The 17,889-nt window shown below is 43.7% G+C and overlaps 1 protein-coding gene across 1 annotated transcript; it reads right to left on the bottom strand.

Moving 5' to 3' along the window:
- Nucleotides 1-12,312: 12,312 nt before the first annotated feature.
- On the bottom strand, nucleotides 12,313-16,457 carry LOC149276483 (uncharacterized). Its single transcript, XM_089503597.1, has 2 exons — nucleotides 16,427-16,457; nucleotides 12,313-13,754 (listed from the first exon to the last, which is right to left on the bottom strand). Exons 1-2 carry the CDS (start codon nucleotides 16,455-16,457, stop codon nucleotides 12,673-12,675), a joined length of 1,113 nt encoding a protein of 370 aa, XP_089359723.1. The 3' UTR covers nucleotides 12,313-12,672.
- Between the last annotated feature and the right edge of the window lie 1,432 nt (nucleotides 16,458-17,889).

Here is a 17,889-nt window from a genome sequence, read left to right as displayed (position 1 = left end):
AACACCAGAAGGTGGTGAGGATGGCCAAAGTTGTTTATGAGGAAGATCACACAAACTAGGAAGGGCACAGCAGTTTGCTTTTGCCTCAGCCTCCTGGCAAGAGAAGACCCTTGCAACTTATCTCCTCTCCTCGCTTTTGAGTTGATGGGGTGCAAACTCCTTGGTAGTCATTTTTGAGCAACTCAAGAGAGCTGAAGATAATGTGGAAAGTAGGAGGAGGAGAGAGAAACCTACACTTTTGAAAGCCCCTGAAAACATCAGGTGACAGAGGATTAACTGGACCTAGCATATATTCACTGCAGCTCCCCTACACAACAGATACTCCATGTTAAAACACTTTTGATGTTGCTATGTTGAGCAGCACGTGAGGCAACACGTTAAGTAAGGCGCCAGATTCTGCACCTTGACTGTAGTCAGTAGCTTGTGAGCTGAAGAAACACCTGTCGCTTTCTCAGTGAGCAAAGAGACACTGTAATCTTCTCTCAGCTGAGGCTTTTATTCCTATAAGAGGTTCCACTGTGTACAACACTATACACATCAACACCCTCCACCATCGACACCAGTAACAACCCACTCTGAGGCACACACTGTCTGACTCTTCCTCAGTGACAGTTGAGAATGACAGTTGACAGTTGCATCAACCTTACAATGGCGCACTGTTTAAATGCTAAGACATCTAACTGCCACTAGAGCTGTCAATGACTTCCACAACAGCTCCATCTAGTGGCCACATGCATGTCGTTTCCTCAGACCTGTTCACCATGGTCCTGACACTCCATGCCTTGTGAGAGTGGAGGGGGGTCAGGGGATGGGGAATTGGAGAGGACCCTGGCTATGTCCCTGTAGCTAGATGTGAAATGAGCGCATCATCTGCTGAAACCTCCTGACCTCCCCAGTGGCCCTCAGAGGAGAAGGCCTTCCTTTGGCTTCTGGCTAGAGAAACACAGCTGGATGCTTCTCCAATGCCTCGCACCCAACACTCTCATCAGGCATGGAATGAACATGGAGCATGGCTTCCACAATTCCCATTTTGCATTTTGTAGTCCTTCTAATTCCACATCTATGTTAAACCTCTCCCTCATTTGACGATAAAGATACCAGTGACAATCTAGGATTTAGGTTCTTCTTGTGTTTTGATCTCTAGTTTTCCTTGCGATTCTTTCAGTACATCCTTGTATCTTAACCATTTAGTTTTCTGGATACCTTTCCTCCCAAAAAGAGCCTCATGCGGCAAACACCATAAAGGTATTTTTGGACATATTCTACACTTGTTTTCCCCAGATCTTTAATAGAGCTTTTCTTACGAAATGATTTATGCTTTCTTTATGAACTTTCTCTTTACCGTAAATTAGGAATCCATGCCACTCAAATCTTAAATGTTCACCCTCCGGACATAACAATTGTTCATTCTCTGACATAAACCATTCTCTAGTCCAAACTAAACAACAAGCAGCATAATAAAGTCCTCTTCTACTTTTGTCATCACAAAGTATTTTCCTTTTTATCCTGGCTCTTTTTTAAATTCCAAATACATTTTGAGATTTCCTTTTGCCATAGATTCAAGGGTTTTTCATTCTGGATGATGGGTATCGCTTGGAACAGAAACAGTGTTTCAGGAAGGAAACTCATTTGGATCAGTGACATTTTTCCTAATAGCCATAAGTGTAATTTCCCCATTTTTCTAGGTCTTTTCTGATTTCCTTCCTTGTGTCTCATAGGCCCCATTCATACTGGTCTAAAAGACCTGGAAGGAACTGGGCTGATCCGGATGCCCCTCCCCCGAATCGCTCCGTTAGCAAGTGCCCACTACAAATTTGAAATCGAATGCATTTTGACAGAAATCGAATGCATTCTGGAGGTGGCTGCTGCCAATCAAGCTATCGTCATGGTGACGTTTGCAGGGCATCGGGGGAAGTGTCCTCCCTTTTTAAAGAGCCAGGCACAGGGGTTTCAGCGGCTGAAGCAGGGAGAGAGATGCCTCTCTCTCTCTCTCTCTCTCTCTCTCTCTTTTTATAAACCTGTGGGCTTTTGGGTCAGATCTGCCCCTGTCCCAGGCAAAGGATGGGATTGCCATGCATTTTTTTTTATGCTTTTAAAAGCAACATTAGCTTTACCTTTGCTTCCCTTGCTGTATCTCCTCAAGAAGACAAATCATTCGCATAGTTGCTCAAAAAAAAATTGTTAAAAATGTAACATTGATTGTTTGCAACATTTGTAGCTTCTCCCTCTGCAGAAAGCAAGGAGATCCAAGGATATCCAAGTGCAAGCCTAGCTCCATCTGCCTCTGGAATATAAACCATGCACATGTTCGCTCAAAAAAAATTGTTAAAAATGTAACATTGATTGTTTGCAACATTTGTAGCTTCTCCCTCTGCAGAAAGCAAGGAGATCCAAGGATATCCAAGTGCAAGCCTAGCTCCATCTGCCTCTGGAATATAAACCATGCACATGTTCGCTCAAAAAAAATTGTTAAAAATGTAACATTGATTGTTTGCAACATTTGTAGCTTCTCCCTCTGCAGAAAGCAAGGAGATCCAAGGATATCCAAGTGCAAGCCTAGCTCCATCTGCCTCTGGAATATAAACCATGCACATGTTCGCTCAAAAAAAATTGTTAAAAATGTAACATTGATTGTTTGCAACATTTGTAGCTTCTCCCTCTGCAGAAAGCAAGGAGATCCAAGGATATCCAAGTGCAAGCCTAGCTCCATCTGCCTCTGGAATATAAACCATGCACATGTTCGCTCAAAAAAAATTGTTAAAAATGTAACATTGATTGTTTGCAACATTTGTAGCTTCTCCCTCTGCAGAAAGCAAGGAGATCCAAGGATATCCAAGTGCAAGCCTAGCTCCATCTGCCTCTGGAATATAAACCATGCACATGTTCGCTCAAAAAAAATTGTTAAAAATGTAACATTGATTGTTTGCAACATTTGTAGCTTCTCCCTCTGCAGAAAGCAAGGAGATCCAAGGATATCCAAGTGCAAGCCTAGCTCCATCTGCCTCTGGAATATAAACCATGCACATGTTCGCTCAAAAAAAATTGTTAAAAATGTAACATTGATTGTTTGCAACATTTGTAGCTTCTCCCTCTGCAGAAAGCAAGGAGATCCAAGGATATCCAAGTGCAAGCCTAGCTCCATCTGCCTCTGGAATATAAACCATGCACATGTTCGCTCAAAAAAAATTGTTAAAAATGTAACATTGATTGTTTGCAACATTTGTAGCTTCTCCCTCTGCAGAAAGCAAGGAGATCCAAGGATATCCAAGTGCAAGCCTAGCTCCATCTGCCTCTGGAATATAAACCATGCACATGTTCGCTCAAAAAAAATTGTTAAAAATGTAACATTGATTGTTTGCAACATTTGTAGCTTCCGCCTCTGCAGAAAGCAAGGAAATCCAAAGATATAAACTGCAAGCCTGGCTCCGTCTGCCTCTGGAATATAAACAATGCGCATAGTTGCTAAAAAAAAATAAATGGTTTGAATTTGAAAAGGGGGGGGGGGTTGCCTGACGTGAGCTCCGTTCGTGACCTGAATTTTTTCCTCCTGCAAGGGAAGGAATGCCCAGTGACAGAGGGCTTTGGGCAGAGGATGCAGGGAAAAAAGGGCTTTGGGCAGGGGATGCAGGGAAAAGAGGCTCCTAAAGAATGCCTTCCCTTGCTCCCTTCTTCCCAGGGCTCTTTCCTCCTCCCCCTCCCCTCCGATGAGGGGAGGAAATGCCTTGCCCTTTGCCCACCCTCTGACCTAAATCCCTCCCTCAATTTGCCTCGATCGTGATCGAGGCCAAAGTTCTCATTCCCAGGACCCGGGGTTTTTAAAAAGAAACGGCATTTGCGCCGATTTCAAAAGACCCGCGCTAGGGGCCATTTAACACGGAACGGGTGTGCAAGCCCCGGATTCGCTTGTGTGAGATTCGGGGTGAGTAGGAACTTCACGTGATTGAATCGGTTTCAGAACCGATTTTTTTTGGTAATGTGAATGGGCCCAGAGTTATTCTGGAATTGATCTGACCTTGTTATAGGTATTTGTACTTTTTTGTTGTTGTAGCTGTATTTGTTATGCAAATGTCTTGCTATTTTTTTCATTTTTGTTTGCAAAGGATTGTTTATAAATAAATTACAAAAGAAAAAAAGTGGTTTCCAACCGGATTATTTCTGTAGTGCAGACACAGCCTCAGTCGGTTATAAAGGATAGAAGAACCCAAGTCGATTTTTATCCTGTTAAGAATGGTTTTGCTTTTTTCAATAAAAGCAGTTTGCTTTTCTGTCTAATCCTTATTTTTGTTGTTCTTGTTTGTTTCTATGTTTGTGTGTTTAATTCTTGGTAATATGAGTTATTCTGGTCTGTCTCCTTCCTTCTTGCCTGAAAATCTATTAATAAGGAAACTGGGGAGACTTTTAAAACCTCCCAAAGGAGCCACTTTTGGCCTTTTTTGGGGGACTAGCCTCCTCTTAGGAGCCAAAGCCCAATGTTTGTGACGAAGAAGAATAAGGCTTGTATTAAGGCTATCCTCCGATTTCTGATCCCTTTTAAAACCCTTGTTCCCCAGAAAAAGCAGAGCTGTATAATAAGAAAACTTTCTCAGAAAAGAGACACAAAAGACACACAAAGAGACACACTTCCTTCCTTTTGGCCCAAGGAGCCTGGCTTCCTTCTCTCTCTGGAGCCTCAGGAGAAAAAGAGAGGCCTCTGTTCAACTGAGACTCAGAGAAGGTTCCAGAACATTATTCCCCAGAGTCACAAGCAGCACAAAATGGCCGCCAGAACACAAAATGGCCGCTGGGACACAAAATGGCTGCCTGTGCCTCAGCACTTGGCAGATGGCAGTTGGAGGCCTTCAGGGAACCCAAAATGGAGGAGGAAAGGGCCCCAAAGTCAGAAGGGACCCCAAACAGCATTTCCAAACCTTAACAACAGCTAAAATCTTTCCTGATGCTATAATATAGAGACTCACTGAGATACTCTTTATAAATACGTCTTTACATAAATTTAATAATACTAATGCTACTACTAATAATAGAAATAATAAGTTACAACCAGGAGCTTTCTCCCGGTGGCTTCTCCCCCAGAGGCCTCTGAGTATGCTCAGGAGCCCCTTCTTCTTCTCCTTCTTCTTCCTCTGCAGAATCCTCCAGAGGCCTCTCTGCTCCTCCTCCTCCTCAGGTCCTTCTTCTAAGCCTTCCTCCTCTTCCTCCTCCTCCTCAGGTCCTTCTTCTAAGCCTTCCTCCTCTTCCTCCTCCTCTTCCTCAGGCTCTTCCTCTAAGCCTTCCTCCTCCTCCTCCTCAGGTCCTTCTTCTAAGCCTTCCTCCTCCTCCTCCTCCTCCTCAGGTCCTTCTTCTAAGCCTTCCTCATCTTCCTCCTCCTCTTCCTCAGGCTAAGCCTTCCTCCTCCTCCTCCTCAGGTCCTTCTTCTAAGCCTTCCTCCTCTTCCTCCTCCTCTTCCTCCTCCTCTTCCTCCTCCTCTTCCTCATGCCCTTCCTGTAAGCCCTTCCTCCTCCTCCTCCTCCTCCTCAGGTCCTTCTTCTAAGCCTTCCTCCTCCTCTTTCTCAGGCCCTTCCTATAAGCCCTTCCTCTTCCTCCTCCTCCTCAGGACCTTCCTCTAAGCCTTCCTCCTCCTTTTCCTCCCAGACTTTGGGGGAGAATTGTGTGCCTTCAATTCCTTCCTGGGGATCCTAAGGCAATACTGTCACAGGAGTCTCTTTGTAGGGTTTGTCGAAGGGTGTTTACCATTGCCATCCTTTGAGGCTGAGAGAGTGTGGTTTGGGGGCTGGGGGTGTGCTGCGTGCCTTGAACTCGTGACTAGTGACCCTATTCCCAGGGTTTCCTTGCCTTCAAGTTTGCCTTCCACTTTGCCCTTTGTCTTCCTCTGAGGCTGAGAGAGTGTCTACTGCCCAAGGTTCCCACGCAGTGGGTTTCATGGCCCAGAATGAATGCCATTTTCATCATGTAGATGTGTGTTTGTGTGTGTGTGTTGTATGCCTTCCAGCTGGCCATTGGTCTTCCTCTGAGTCTGAGAGAGTGTGACTTACCCAAGGTCACCCATTTTATATAATGGGACTTGAGCACCCATGGATTTTGCTATCCAAACTAAATCCCAAAGGATACCAAGGGCCCATTGTTTTTCCATCTTTTTTTGCAAACAGTAAAGCAGATCTTGCTTGCCTGATCTTTGCAAGTTCAAGAGCAGTGTTGGGCAAATGCTAAGAGCTGCCTTGTGAGGTTAGGAAGAGGGCCCTGGAAAACAGTCCTCTTCCTCTGGACCCACAGACTCAGAAAGACATGGGCCCCCCATTCAATGGGAACCCTTTCTTTGAGGGTTCTAGGTCCAGGAGGGTCTCTCAGGAGAGATTGGGAAAGTCAGCCTTTGAGGAATTCTGGTCCTTAAAGGTTAATATCTCCAGGCTTTGCTGAGAGGGCAATATTTGGCATTTGGACAGATCCAGGCTGCAGGGCTCTCTCAGATCTGGTTCAAATAACACTGCAGAAATTATAATGATGATGATGATGATGAATCTTCCCTTCAAACCCACAGAGCCTTGTGGATGCTCAAATAGTAACAGTGGTCATAAACACATTGCAGAAATAATCCAATTTGCAGAAATAAACCACTTCAACTGCCCTAGTTCAGTGCTCGGGAATCCTGGGAATTTTAGTTTATTATGGCATCTGAGTTGTCTGACAGAGAAGACTAAATATCTCACAAAACTACAGTTCCCAGAATTCCCTAGCATTCATCCAGACAAATAAAGCAGCCCTGAACTTGGACCATTGTTAGCGGTTGGCTTGGAGCCTGAATAGGGTTCTAGAAGGCTGGTGGCTTTGGTCGTTGGCTGCTTAGGAAGAAGGGCTCCTTCTGGGTTTCCTTGGCAGGAAAGGAATGGAAAGGTGGGTGCCTCAAGATGCCTTTGGGAGACCCCTAAATTTGGTTCCTTTGTGTGAAGGCTGACTGAGGGGGGAAGAGAAGGGAGATGGATTTGGTCCCCAGGGAGGCCCCAGGGCAGGCAGGGCAGGGCACACAACATTCGCTAACTCCCAAGTCAAATCCTGGTTTCCCTTCTTTTGCCCAGGACCTAAACCTGGACTAGAAAGGATCAGGTTTTATTTGCTTTCTTTTCCTGTGACAGGTGTTTTTCCTTGCTCTTTTTACATGTGGCAGTAAAGATACGATACAGCAGGGCCTGGCATTGAGCTTCCAGTTTTCATGCATGATCTTCAGACAGGAGATGAGGCTGCCTCTTCTCCATTTTGGAGAGAGACCAATTCCAGGAAAGAGGAAAGGGCTCTGTGCAAACATCCAGATCGGATGTGAGAGCAGTAGCTTATTATAATTTGCGAGGCTTAGGTCATTGGTTTCTTGAACTAGAAAAATTGTTCACCATAGAAATTCACTGGCTGACTTTGGGCAAGTCACATCCTCTCAGCTTCAACTCCAACTCCTAAGTATTCCTTCATGGTAGGTTTTATTCATGGCAGAACTCTTGCCATCGCACCCCACTCTGCTCCTTCTTGAGGATTCCTGCTTGGCAGAAGAGCATTGCCACTTGGCATCCGACCCCTCCCCTTCTCATCTGTGATGGTCACACTGTCTCAGCTTCAGGGTCATCCCATGGCAAAGCTCCTCTTCATGCCAAGAAAACCCTCAGTTTGTCCCATCTTCCAGTGTCATCCTCCTGATGTTGAACAGGGGTCAGACTACATGCCCTCTAGTATGCCATGTATTCCTATGTATTACTTCATAGCAGAAGGGGGTTGGACTGGATGGTCCTTGAGGGTACCCCAACTCTAGCCTCCCAGTTCAAGTGTGTACTTGAATTTCTTGGCCTTGGAGAACCCAAATGTCTCCACTGCAAGGTAGTCTCCAGATCATAGTGATGTAACTGTATTTCATCAAAGTGATTAGTCATTTTTTTATCATCAAAATGCCTGTCTTAATCCAAAAAACTGTGGCCAAGACCTTTCCTGCAAAGTTTTGAGATTTGAAGTTCTTCTCTTCTGGGAGAATTTGAATGTCAGAGCATGGCATAAAGGGCAGAAGCCTCACCTTTTGTTCTCTTTTGTTTTTCAAAGCAAAGCTGTTAATGAGCAAAGTTGGAGGGGGAATCAGCCTAACAAAAGAAATAGCCTCCAGGTTGAATGGTAGCTTTTCTTACACAAAATATGCAAATCCTGGCCATCCGAGAGTCAGCTGAAAGTTTTGTCTCTTCCCCTCATTTCTAAATGACTAACATTCAAGATTCTTACTCATTGATCGAGAACTGCTCAGAATTTCTTCTCTCTAAAATGTTATCGAAATTGTCGAATTAGGCATATTTCTCCTAATTTTCGAATTTTGGAGAATATTCTTTACATCCCTACATAAGAGTATGAAACTTAGCACCAGTCATGGAGATTCAGTCTTTTTCTTAATGGAGATACAAAGCAAGTGTTCCAGGATCCCCACTCCTGGCGTAAGACCTGGCCCAGTTCATTGCAGATATTTGACATACTTAATGTTAGAGCCAGACTGGGAGGATTTGGGAGTCCCTGTCCCTCCAAAAGTAACTTTCCCAAGAGCAGTCTAGGTCTCCCTTCCAAAGATCAGCAGTGGATGAAGAAGGAGGCCTTGGGAAGCAGAGGAGAGCTTGGCTTGACCCCCAAGGACTCTCCCTTGAAGGTTTCCATCTCTCTAGGAAACGGTGGAGCCTGGAAGGGAGACTGAGGACTAGGGCATGCTGGGAAAAGCTTCAGGGGGAGCTTATGGGAGCAAATGTGGGACTTTGCTTTCTCCTCCCGATTACTTTCCTGCTCTCTTTTGACAAGGTAAGCTCAATGGTGGAAAAGGCTGCAAAAGCCATCTTCCCTGTACGTTCCATGCTCACCTCCATGGCACCTTAGGAGTAAGTAAGTCTCCACTGAGGGCAGCACAGTCAAAAAACAAAATCCAAAATGGGGAGTGGTCTTTGAGATCCTGATGGTCCTCTGAGAGGAAAATGCCAGACCCTGAAACCAATCCTGGACAGCTTTTGGGAAAGTGCCCTCAAGGTTTGGTCCAAGCGGTTCTCAGCCCCTGGCAGACTGTCCCTTCCCTGAGTCTTGCTGTCCTGGAGGATCAGAGGAGATTCTGGGGGCCTGAGCACCTCCTCTTCTTAGGGACCCTGAGCCCCACGTTCAGCTGACAAACAGTAACCCGCCCCTGAGGAACCCCCCCGTTCCCTGCTCTGACCTGGCACATGCCTTAGAAAACCTCTTCCATGGACATTTGGGAGCTCCTAATCTTAGTGGAAATGGAAACTTCTGGAATCCTCCTATTCTTCCCAACCAGGAAAGAAGGGATAGTTGTGAATCTCTTCCAATGAAAAGAGGGGTTGTTGTTGTTGTAATAACAGGGCTCCAGGCAATGGAGGTCTTCTTCAGGCAGTAAAGGGAGGTTTATGCAAATGCAGAGTGACATCACTGCTACAGAAGGCTCTCTTGACCAATCAGAGAGCAAGATAAAGGTTCTTCTGGAAGCTTCCGTCAGAAGGAGATATAAGGCCTGAGAGACTAAGAGACAGTTGGGGGAATTGTGTCGGTTGGAGACCGAGAGAGAGAGTTAAAGAGCGGATCTTGGAAGTTAGTCTCAGAATTGGACGCTTAGGTATATTTATTATTTTAATAGCTTGTGTGAATTGAACATTATATACTTACAAATATTGTACCTGCAAGACTTAATATCTTGTATCTCTTACATTTCAGTTATATTTTGCTATTTATAATAAATATCTACTACTGAACACTCCTTTTACATGTGTTTTGGCTTCAGTTGATGCTTGGGAAGATCAGTAAAGAAGGAGAAATAAGGTTCCTTAACTGGTCCCAGTGTAGGTTAAGGGAAACCTTTTATAATTCACTGGGTGAAGGCAGCGGGATTTAAGGAAGTTAAGGGTCTGCTGGGCTAAGAGCCATAACAGGGCTGTGGTTTGGCTGCTTGGACCCCAGGAGATCATCCCAATCTCTGATCCCACGCATTGTGCAGGTCATACTCTCGATGTGGTCTTCTGTACGGAACAGGCACATCCGTGGGTGGAGGTAGTCCATATCTCCGCATTGTCATGGACCATGGACCGTTTCCTGGTCAAGGTTGGGCTGAAGGTCACTATTCCCTCCGTTGGGGGCAGAGGACCTATTAAAATGGTCCCACATAGAAGCTAGTAGAGCAATGGCTGTGAGATCTATTGGAGCAATCCTTAGATCCTACAACCAGGCAGGGGGTCATCTGGTCGCACCAGCTCTAAAGTTATAGCTCAGATCCTATATGGCGCTCTGTGTGGGGATGGGATGATTCCCAGTTGGTGAAACTGGAGGCCATCCAGAATACATCTTTCAAGAAATTGCTCCTACTTTCACCTGAAACACCTGCAGCTTTGGTTTGGGCTGAGATCTTCCTCCCTTCCATCAGAGCTTGTATTCATTTTGCTTTATTTAACTACTGGAGATCTGTAATAGGTTCTCCGGTTAAGGTTTTTCCTAAGTTGTGTTTCCAACATTTACCAAGATGCAAAGTCTGGAGTTTAAGATACAATAGGTTGCTTGAATCATATCCTGCTCTAACTGAAAATCCTTCTACCCGGAATTCAAGAGGGAAGGTTCGTGAATACATTTTTAACCATGATGTGTATCTGGATAGACTGGCTATTAACAATTTGAAATTTTCCAAATGGTTTAGATTATATAAATTGGACCATCAGAGGGCTGTTTACCTAGGGAAGCTTACATTCCCAAAGCTTAGGCAGGCTTTTACAGCTCTTCGTTTCCAAACAATGCCTCCAGCCATGATCGATGGTATATATTCACACACACCTACGGATTCCCGTTTATGTATTTGTGGAGCTCCAGAAATCGAGGACTTGCCTCATTATCTGCTTTTTTGCTCACTATATACTGATCCAAGAACTAAATTTATGGGATCTATTCTGTTCAATTTACAGTCTAATACCACTTCTGAAAAGATTTTTTTTCTCCTGTCTGATATTGATTCTCAGGTAACTTATAAAGTTTCACTGTTTGCCTCAACAGCAATCAAAATTCGGGCAAGAGTAATAGTGGACATAGCAGTTGATTGTCATGGGGATGATCTTATCTAAACTTTGAAGTTCATGTTGTTTTATTTAATTGTCTGTATTTTATTATGTATAAAATTTGGATGTTAGTTATTTTATGGAGCAATTTATAATTCTGAATTTCTGTCACCGATTTTACATTGTAATCATGCAAATGGCCTTTGGCTTAAGCATTAATAAAAAAAATTGATTGATTGATGTAATGCTATTGAAGCCTATGCTGTGTGATGTTCTTTATTTGGCACAAAAATCTCCCCCAAATGAGACATCAGAAGGGAGGGTCTCTCCTCTGTCCCACTTTCCAGGAGGAAGGGGGCTCCTCAAACCCCTTTTTACCTTCAGATCCCCCTCCCCTCCATGGCCATGCCTCTCTCCAAGGGTCCCCCCTGCCCTCTTTTCTCATAATAACCTCCCAAGTACCTGGGCCCCAAGGACCCCCTTCGAAGAAGGAGGCAGGGAAGGGAAGAGGAAGAGGTGGACTGGCAAGTCCCCTGCCTTTCTTTGGGGTGAGATCAGGGTTTCATCCCTTCTTACAACCCCCCAACCCCCCAGAAGACCCTCCAGCCAATCCTTCAAACGAACAAGGGCTCTCCTCCACTTCCCTCCCTCAGAGCAGGTTGTGAGGGCAACAATGGCTTCAGAGGCTGAAACTCTGCATGCACCTTAGCAACCAAAGGCCCCTCCTGAGTATGCGCATGGATCGCAAGGCCCTTGCTGCTGCTGCTTATTCCACCCTCGGTCTTTGGAAGAAGGGAAGAAGTACACCCTTCCTTCCTTCCTTCCTTCCTTCCTTCCTTCCTTCCTTCCAGAATGGAGCCCAACCAGCGGAGCTGGACTCAGGAGAGAAAGGCTAGGAAGGCTCTGCTTTGTACATATAGCTCTGTTTCTCTGAGTATGTGTGTGTGTGTGTGTGTATCTGTGTGTGTGTCTGTGTGTGTGTGTTTGTTTGCCTCTGTTCTTATGGCTGGGAATGGAGCTGAGGACTGAGGAGAGAAGAAAGTGTCAATTTTGTGCCAATTCACAACTTCTGTCCATCAATGAGTCCAGTGTGTTGAAACAGCAAAGAACTTTATTAAGAACACATAGTGAGAAATTCAGCTTTTAAATCACAGCTGCCCTCCCCAAGCCAAAGAATACATTAAATCCCTAAAACCAAACACTCCAACCTCTTCCAAAACTAGCCCTCACCTCCAATTCCCACAGTCTACGCCTCATAGGTAAAAAAAGCCCCCTTTGCCATGCCCAGAAACTAGCCCTCTATATGTTAATACTGACTACCAACTTTCTTCATCCAACATCCCACAAATTCCAAAAGCTATCATTCCCTTAACTATTCTAGCCAGCTGCAACAAATCCCACCCCTCTATCTAGCTAATCTACTCCACAACCCATAATCCCCAGCCAAATTTATAAACTAAAGCAAAGACATATACTAATAGCAATTAAAACCAAAACTTAATAAAAAATAACTTTAAAACTTAAACAGACATATCGACAGACAAACCTAACACACAAAATCACAAGGGCCTTTTCTTATCACCAGTGGATTGAAAATATATTCTTTGTATTCCTTCTTGAGAAAAATAATGTCATTTCACTTCTGGAATTTGTGTGGCTTCTCTCCAGTGTGGCCTCTCTGATGTCTCACTAGGTTTGATTTTGATGAAAAACATTTCCCACAATGCTGGCATTTGTATGGATTCTCTCCAGTGTGGATTCTCAGATGCATAACAAGGACTGATTTGTAGGCATAACTTTTCCCACAATGCTGGCATTTGTATGGTTTCTCTCCAGTGTGGATTCTCTGATGTATCACTAGGTTTGATTTTGACGAAAAACATTTCTCACAATGCTGGCATTTGTATGGATTCTCTCCAGTGTGGATTCTCTGATGTATCACTAGGTAAGATTTCGACGAAAAACATTTCCCACAATGCTGGCATTTGTATGGCTTCTCTCCTGTGTGGACTCTCTGATGTTTCACTAGGTGTGCCTTCTGAGAAAAACATTTCCCACAATGCTGGCATTTGTATGGCTTTGCTCCTGTGTGGACTCTCAGATGTATCAGTAGGTATGATTTCGACGAAAAACATTTCCCACAATGCTGGCATTTGTATGGCTTTGCTCCTGTGTGGACTCCCAGATGTATCAGTAGGTATGATTTCGACGAAAAACATTTCCCACAATGCTGGCATTTGTATGGCTTTGCTCCTGTGTGGACTCTCAGATGTATCAGTAGGTATGATTTCGACGAAAAACATTTCCCACAATGCTGGCATTTGTATGGCTTTGCTCCTGTGTGGACTCTCAGATGTATCAGTAGGTATGATTTCGACGAAAAACATTTCCCACAATGCTGGCATTTGTATGGCTTTGCTCCTGTGTGGACTCTCTCATGTATCACTAGGTATGAATTCCAAGAAAAACCTTTCCCACAATGCTGGCATTTGTATGGCTTCTCTCCATTGTGGATTCTCTGATGTCTCACTAGGTGTGACTGCCAAGAAAAACCTTTCCCACAATGTTGGCATTTGTATGGCTTCTCTCCTGTGTGGATTCTATGATGTATGAGAAGGATTGACTTGTAAGCAAAACGTTTCTCACAATGGTGGCATTTATATGACTTCTTTGCTGTGTGGACTCTCTGATGACTCAAATGTTGTTCTGTAAATTCTTCTGTAAAGAAGGACAATGACAGATAAGACTGAAAATCAGAGTTAAGAGAGGAGGGCGTTACCCCATGATTTAGCCCTCATTAACCTGTCCTTATTTGAGATTAAATTAATAAATTTGCTGTGAGTAACCCAAGCATGACCCTGCTGCTTATGCTCCTAAATCCGTGGAATGATTGTATCCTTACTCATAGGAGCTATCCAAGAAGTGACTGCATGGGGACTGCCTTGAGGGAACGAGTAGAAGCAGATAGTCAAAGGATTGTTGAAAAAATATTCCATGAAATATGTACAAAAATACTTTGATTGACAGGTGGCATCATATCCTGTGAGACTGCCATAGAGTCCTGAGTCAGAGCCCAAGGCATGATGCAAGCTAACAGCAGAGGTCACTTCTTGCTGTTTGGCACCAGGATATGACTCACAACCAATACCGTTTACAGCTCACATGCAGATTGGTGTGTATTGGATTGGAGTTGTGTGTGCAAGAGATGGTGAAGTTCATGGAAGTCGGAGAGGAGAGTTTGCAAATATTTGTATTATTTTGCAACTCAAGATAGAGAACCTCCAAGGATTTCAATGAAATAAACTGTGTTTGTAACTTACTTTTAAGTGTGAAAAGTGGTCAGTGCATTGCCAATATCTCTATCTGGATATTTGCTTCTTTGCTTCTGTACTCTGCTATGTTATTGTTGAGCTGCATCTGGGAGTGTCACCCTCAGATTGTGCTGTATATTGGCTTGTGAACACAATGGGAATTCAGAGCCAAGAAGGACTGAGAGCCAGTGTGCTCATCCTTTTTGTCTGGTTTATTTGCTCCAAGCACTCATTGCATTCAATTTAGTTTCAGACCATTGTTCCCCCCAGGACACATTCTAAGGCGATTTAAACCCTTTTGGACACTCGGTTTCTGCCCACAAGCAACAATTACAGCATATATATCTGTCCTGATTGGGTGTTCTTTGACTTCAGTCCAATTACAGACAGACAGTTTGTTGGTTTACGTGGCTAAGCACCTCAATGTAGTCACCAACCCCACTTGTCGCATGAGCTCCTGACTTCTCTTCCCATTTCGAACCCTCAGCAATTGGAATCAAGACCCGCTTAGGTAAAGTATTACCATTAAGAAAGTCTTACATCTCTTGACCACTCTGACCTGTTATCTAGTTCTTGTGCGTTTGTGTGAACACTTACGTGTGTGTGTGTGTGTATTATGCTTTTCTGCTCAACAAAACAAAACAAAACAAAACAAAAAACTATTTCAAATGCCTTTGGAGTTCTGGGTGCTTCCAGGCCTGGTATAGTTAAGCTGAATCCCACGGTCGCTCTTGCCCCAACCAAACTTTATATCTCCTTTCAGCTAAGTAACAAATTCCCCTAAAAGCACAGCACTTGCGGCTGTCCTCCCCAGACTCCAGCATTCTGGGTAACAAAGGGCCTCTTGAATCAACCATGGAACTAAGCAAGCTCAGGCAGGAAAAGAAACATTAGAGAACATTGCCATTGTTCTCTAAGCTATTGCAGGGCCAACAGAGGGATTTCACCCAAGAAATCTCTCCAGAGTCTCAAAAGGCTTGAAGAGGGGCCAAAAAAGCCAGGAAACTTGGTCAGGGATGGGCTGAGGAGCATTTGGAATCAAAAAGCATTTATCTCCATGGTTCCTTCCCACAAAATCCTAGAATTGACAGTTTAGGATAGGATATTTAGAATCCTTAGAAAGTGGAGAGCAATAGTGCTTCACTAAACTACAAATTCCAAGATTTCACAGAAAGCTGCTACGACAAACTATGTGTGAAAGGGATCTAGGAGTCCTGGTAAGCCACAACTTGAACCTGGGTCAACAGTTTGATGCAGCAGCTAAAAAGGCCAATGTGATTCTAGGCTACATAAATATGGATATAGTGTTATGGCAGGGGGTTGGACTGGATGGCCTTTCTAGTTTCTTTCAACTCTTTGATTCTGTGTTATAGATTAAGGGAAGTAATAGTGCAATTCTGTTCTACTTTGGTCAGACCCTCACTTGGAATACTGTGTCCATTTCTGGTCATCATAATTCAAAAAGGATGTTGAGAAGCTGGAGTTTATCCAAAGGAGAGCAATAAAAATGGTGAAGGGTTTGGAAACCATCAAGCCCTATGAGGAGTGGTTTAGGGATCTGGGAATGTTTAGCCTGGAGAAGAGAAGGTTAACAGTGGATAGCCCTGTTCAAATATTTGAAGAGATACTGAGTATGGAGCAAGCTTGCTTTCTGCTGCTCTAGAGCAAAGGACATGGAACAATGGAAGCAAGCCACAGGAAAAGAGGTTCCACTGAAACATTAGGAGGAACTTCCTGACTGTAAGAGCTATTCAACAGTGGAATATACTCCCTCAGAGCATGGTGGCATCTCATTATTATTATTATTATAATTATTAATTTCTAAAGCACTCCTTCTTTGAAGGTCTTTAAAGGTCTTTGAAGGCCTTTAAAGGTCTTTAAACAAAGGCTAGGTGGCCATCTGCTGGTGATGCTTTCAATGTGTATTCCTTCATGGCAAGGGGTTGAACTAGATGATCCTTGTTATCTGTTTAAAGTCTTTGATTCTATAATTCTAAAGTGGAATCATAGTGCCATGATCATGTAGAATCAAAGGACCCTCAGTCTTCATAGTAAGGGCAATGAATTCAGCTTCCTTACCCACAGAGGCCACATTCTCGTAATTCTCCATCATCACATCCTTGTACATAAGTCTCTGCTTCTTCGTCAGCAGTTTCCATTCATCCTCAGTGAAATATACTGCCACATCCGCAAAGGTCACCTGCAATAGAAAATAGCCCTCATCCAGAGAATGACTAATAAAAGGGGAGGGAGAAGCACATGATGCATCCCAAAAATTATTTCATCACCTCAGAATTTAGTCCAGGAAATAAACTTTAATTGCTGTTAGCAAGAAAAAAGCTACTGCCTTTGAGATCCAGTTTGTCTCAAATTCTGCCAATACAATATACAATATAATAAAAAATATAATTTAAGCCATTGGTGGGATACTGAGGATGGATTAGGATACTGACTATACCAAAACGTATCGTACATTTAGCCTCCAAAGATTATAGTGCATTTAGCCATTTGTTGCCAAATTTCAGAGGCAAAGGTCATCTCTAAAAAGCAGTTCTGGGGAGCACTGTGGGCTTGAGGGCCAAGGAGCCAACCCCAATTTAGATCCAGAGACATTCTCCCATATCCCCCAACATTTCACAGATGGAAAAAACAAGACATATGTGGATAACAGCAGAAAGTGGTGAAGATGGACAAAGTTGTTTATGAAGAAGATCACACAAGTGGGAAAGGGCACAAGTTTGTTTTTGCCTCAGACTCCTAGAAGGGCAAGTCCCTGCCCCCTTCTTTCTTCTCCATCCCCCACTTTTGAGTTGATGGGCTGCAAACTCCTTGGCAATCATGCAGAAATTGAAATGAGCTGAAGAATTGGGAAAGTGGGAGGAGATAGAAAGCAGGACATTTTAAAAACCCTCAAAATATTGGGATGACAGAGGATTAATCAGGACTGTCTCTGCCAAACTCGGACAGTACTTTATTTGCTTCCTTTCATAAACTGGCCAAGCAGTGACCCAGATGAAGCTAATAGAATAGTGACTCACCAAAGAGTTGTTGTACCTCAGCAGTCTCCTTCTCTTGGAGCCCAACTCCCTCCGGTTGGCCTCTGTGTTGGCCATCAGGTGGGTAGGGGTCCTGGTGGTCTTGCACTTGGGTCACTTCCAGCAAAAGGTGCCCCAAAGCTGTGTCCAAGGGGGCCGAGATGAAGTTCCTAAGAAAAGAGACCAGAGACTCAAAAAAGGACGCAAACTGGATCTCCTATAAAGAATCAATGCAAATAGATAGAACTGGTTCTAGAATAAAGACACGAGAAGATCCTAATGATCAAGGTTATGATCTTTCATGGTTCTTTTACAGACAATTAAGAGAGCTCTTCCTAAAGGATAAAAAACAATATGGTATTTGCAAATCAGATTCTGTAACAGGAAATAATGTTAAATAAAGATGCCTTATTAGCAAGACTTTATAATTGTATTCTTAAAAAATCTATACAGAAGACGAAGTTAATAAAGAAAATATGATCAGATGGTCTCAAAACTTTGGTTTTG

Source organism: Sceloporus occidentalis, unplaced genomic scaffold (assembly GCF_023333645.1).
Source record: "Sceloporus occidentalis isolate IW3139 unplaced genomic scaffold, rSceOcc1.0.p SCAF_237, whole genome shotgun sequence".
NCBI lineage: Eukaryota > Metazoa > Chordata > Lepidosauria > Squamata > Phrynosomatidae > Sceloporus > Sceloporus occidentalis.
Note: the sequence above shows the minus strand (reverse complement) of the source record. Positions and strands in the feature narration are given on the sequence as shown.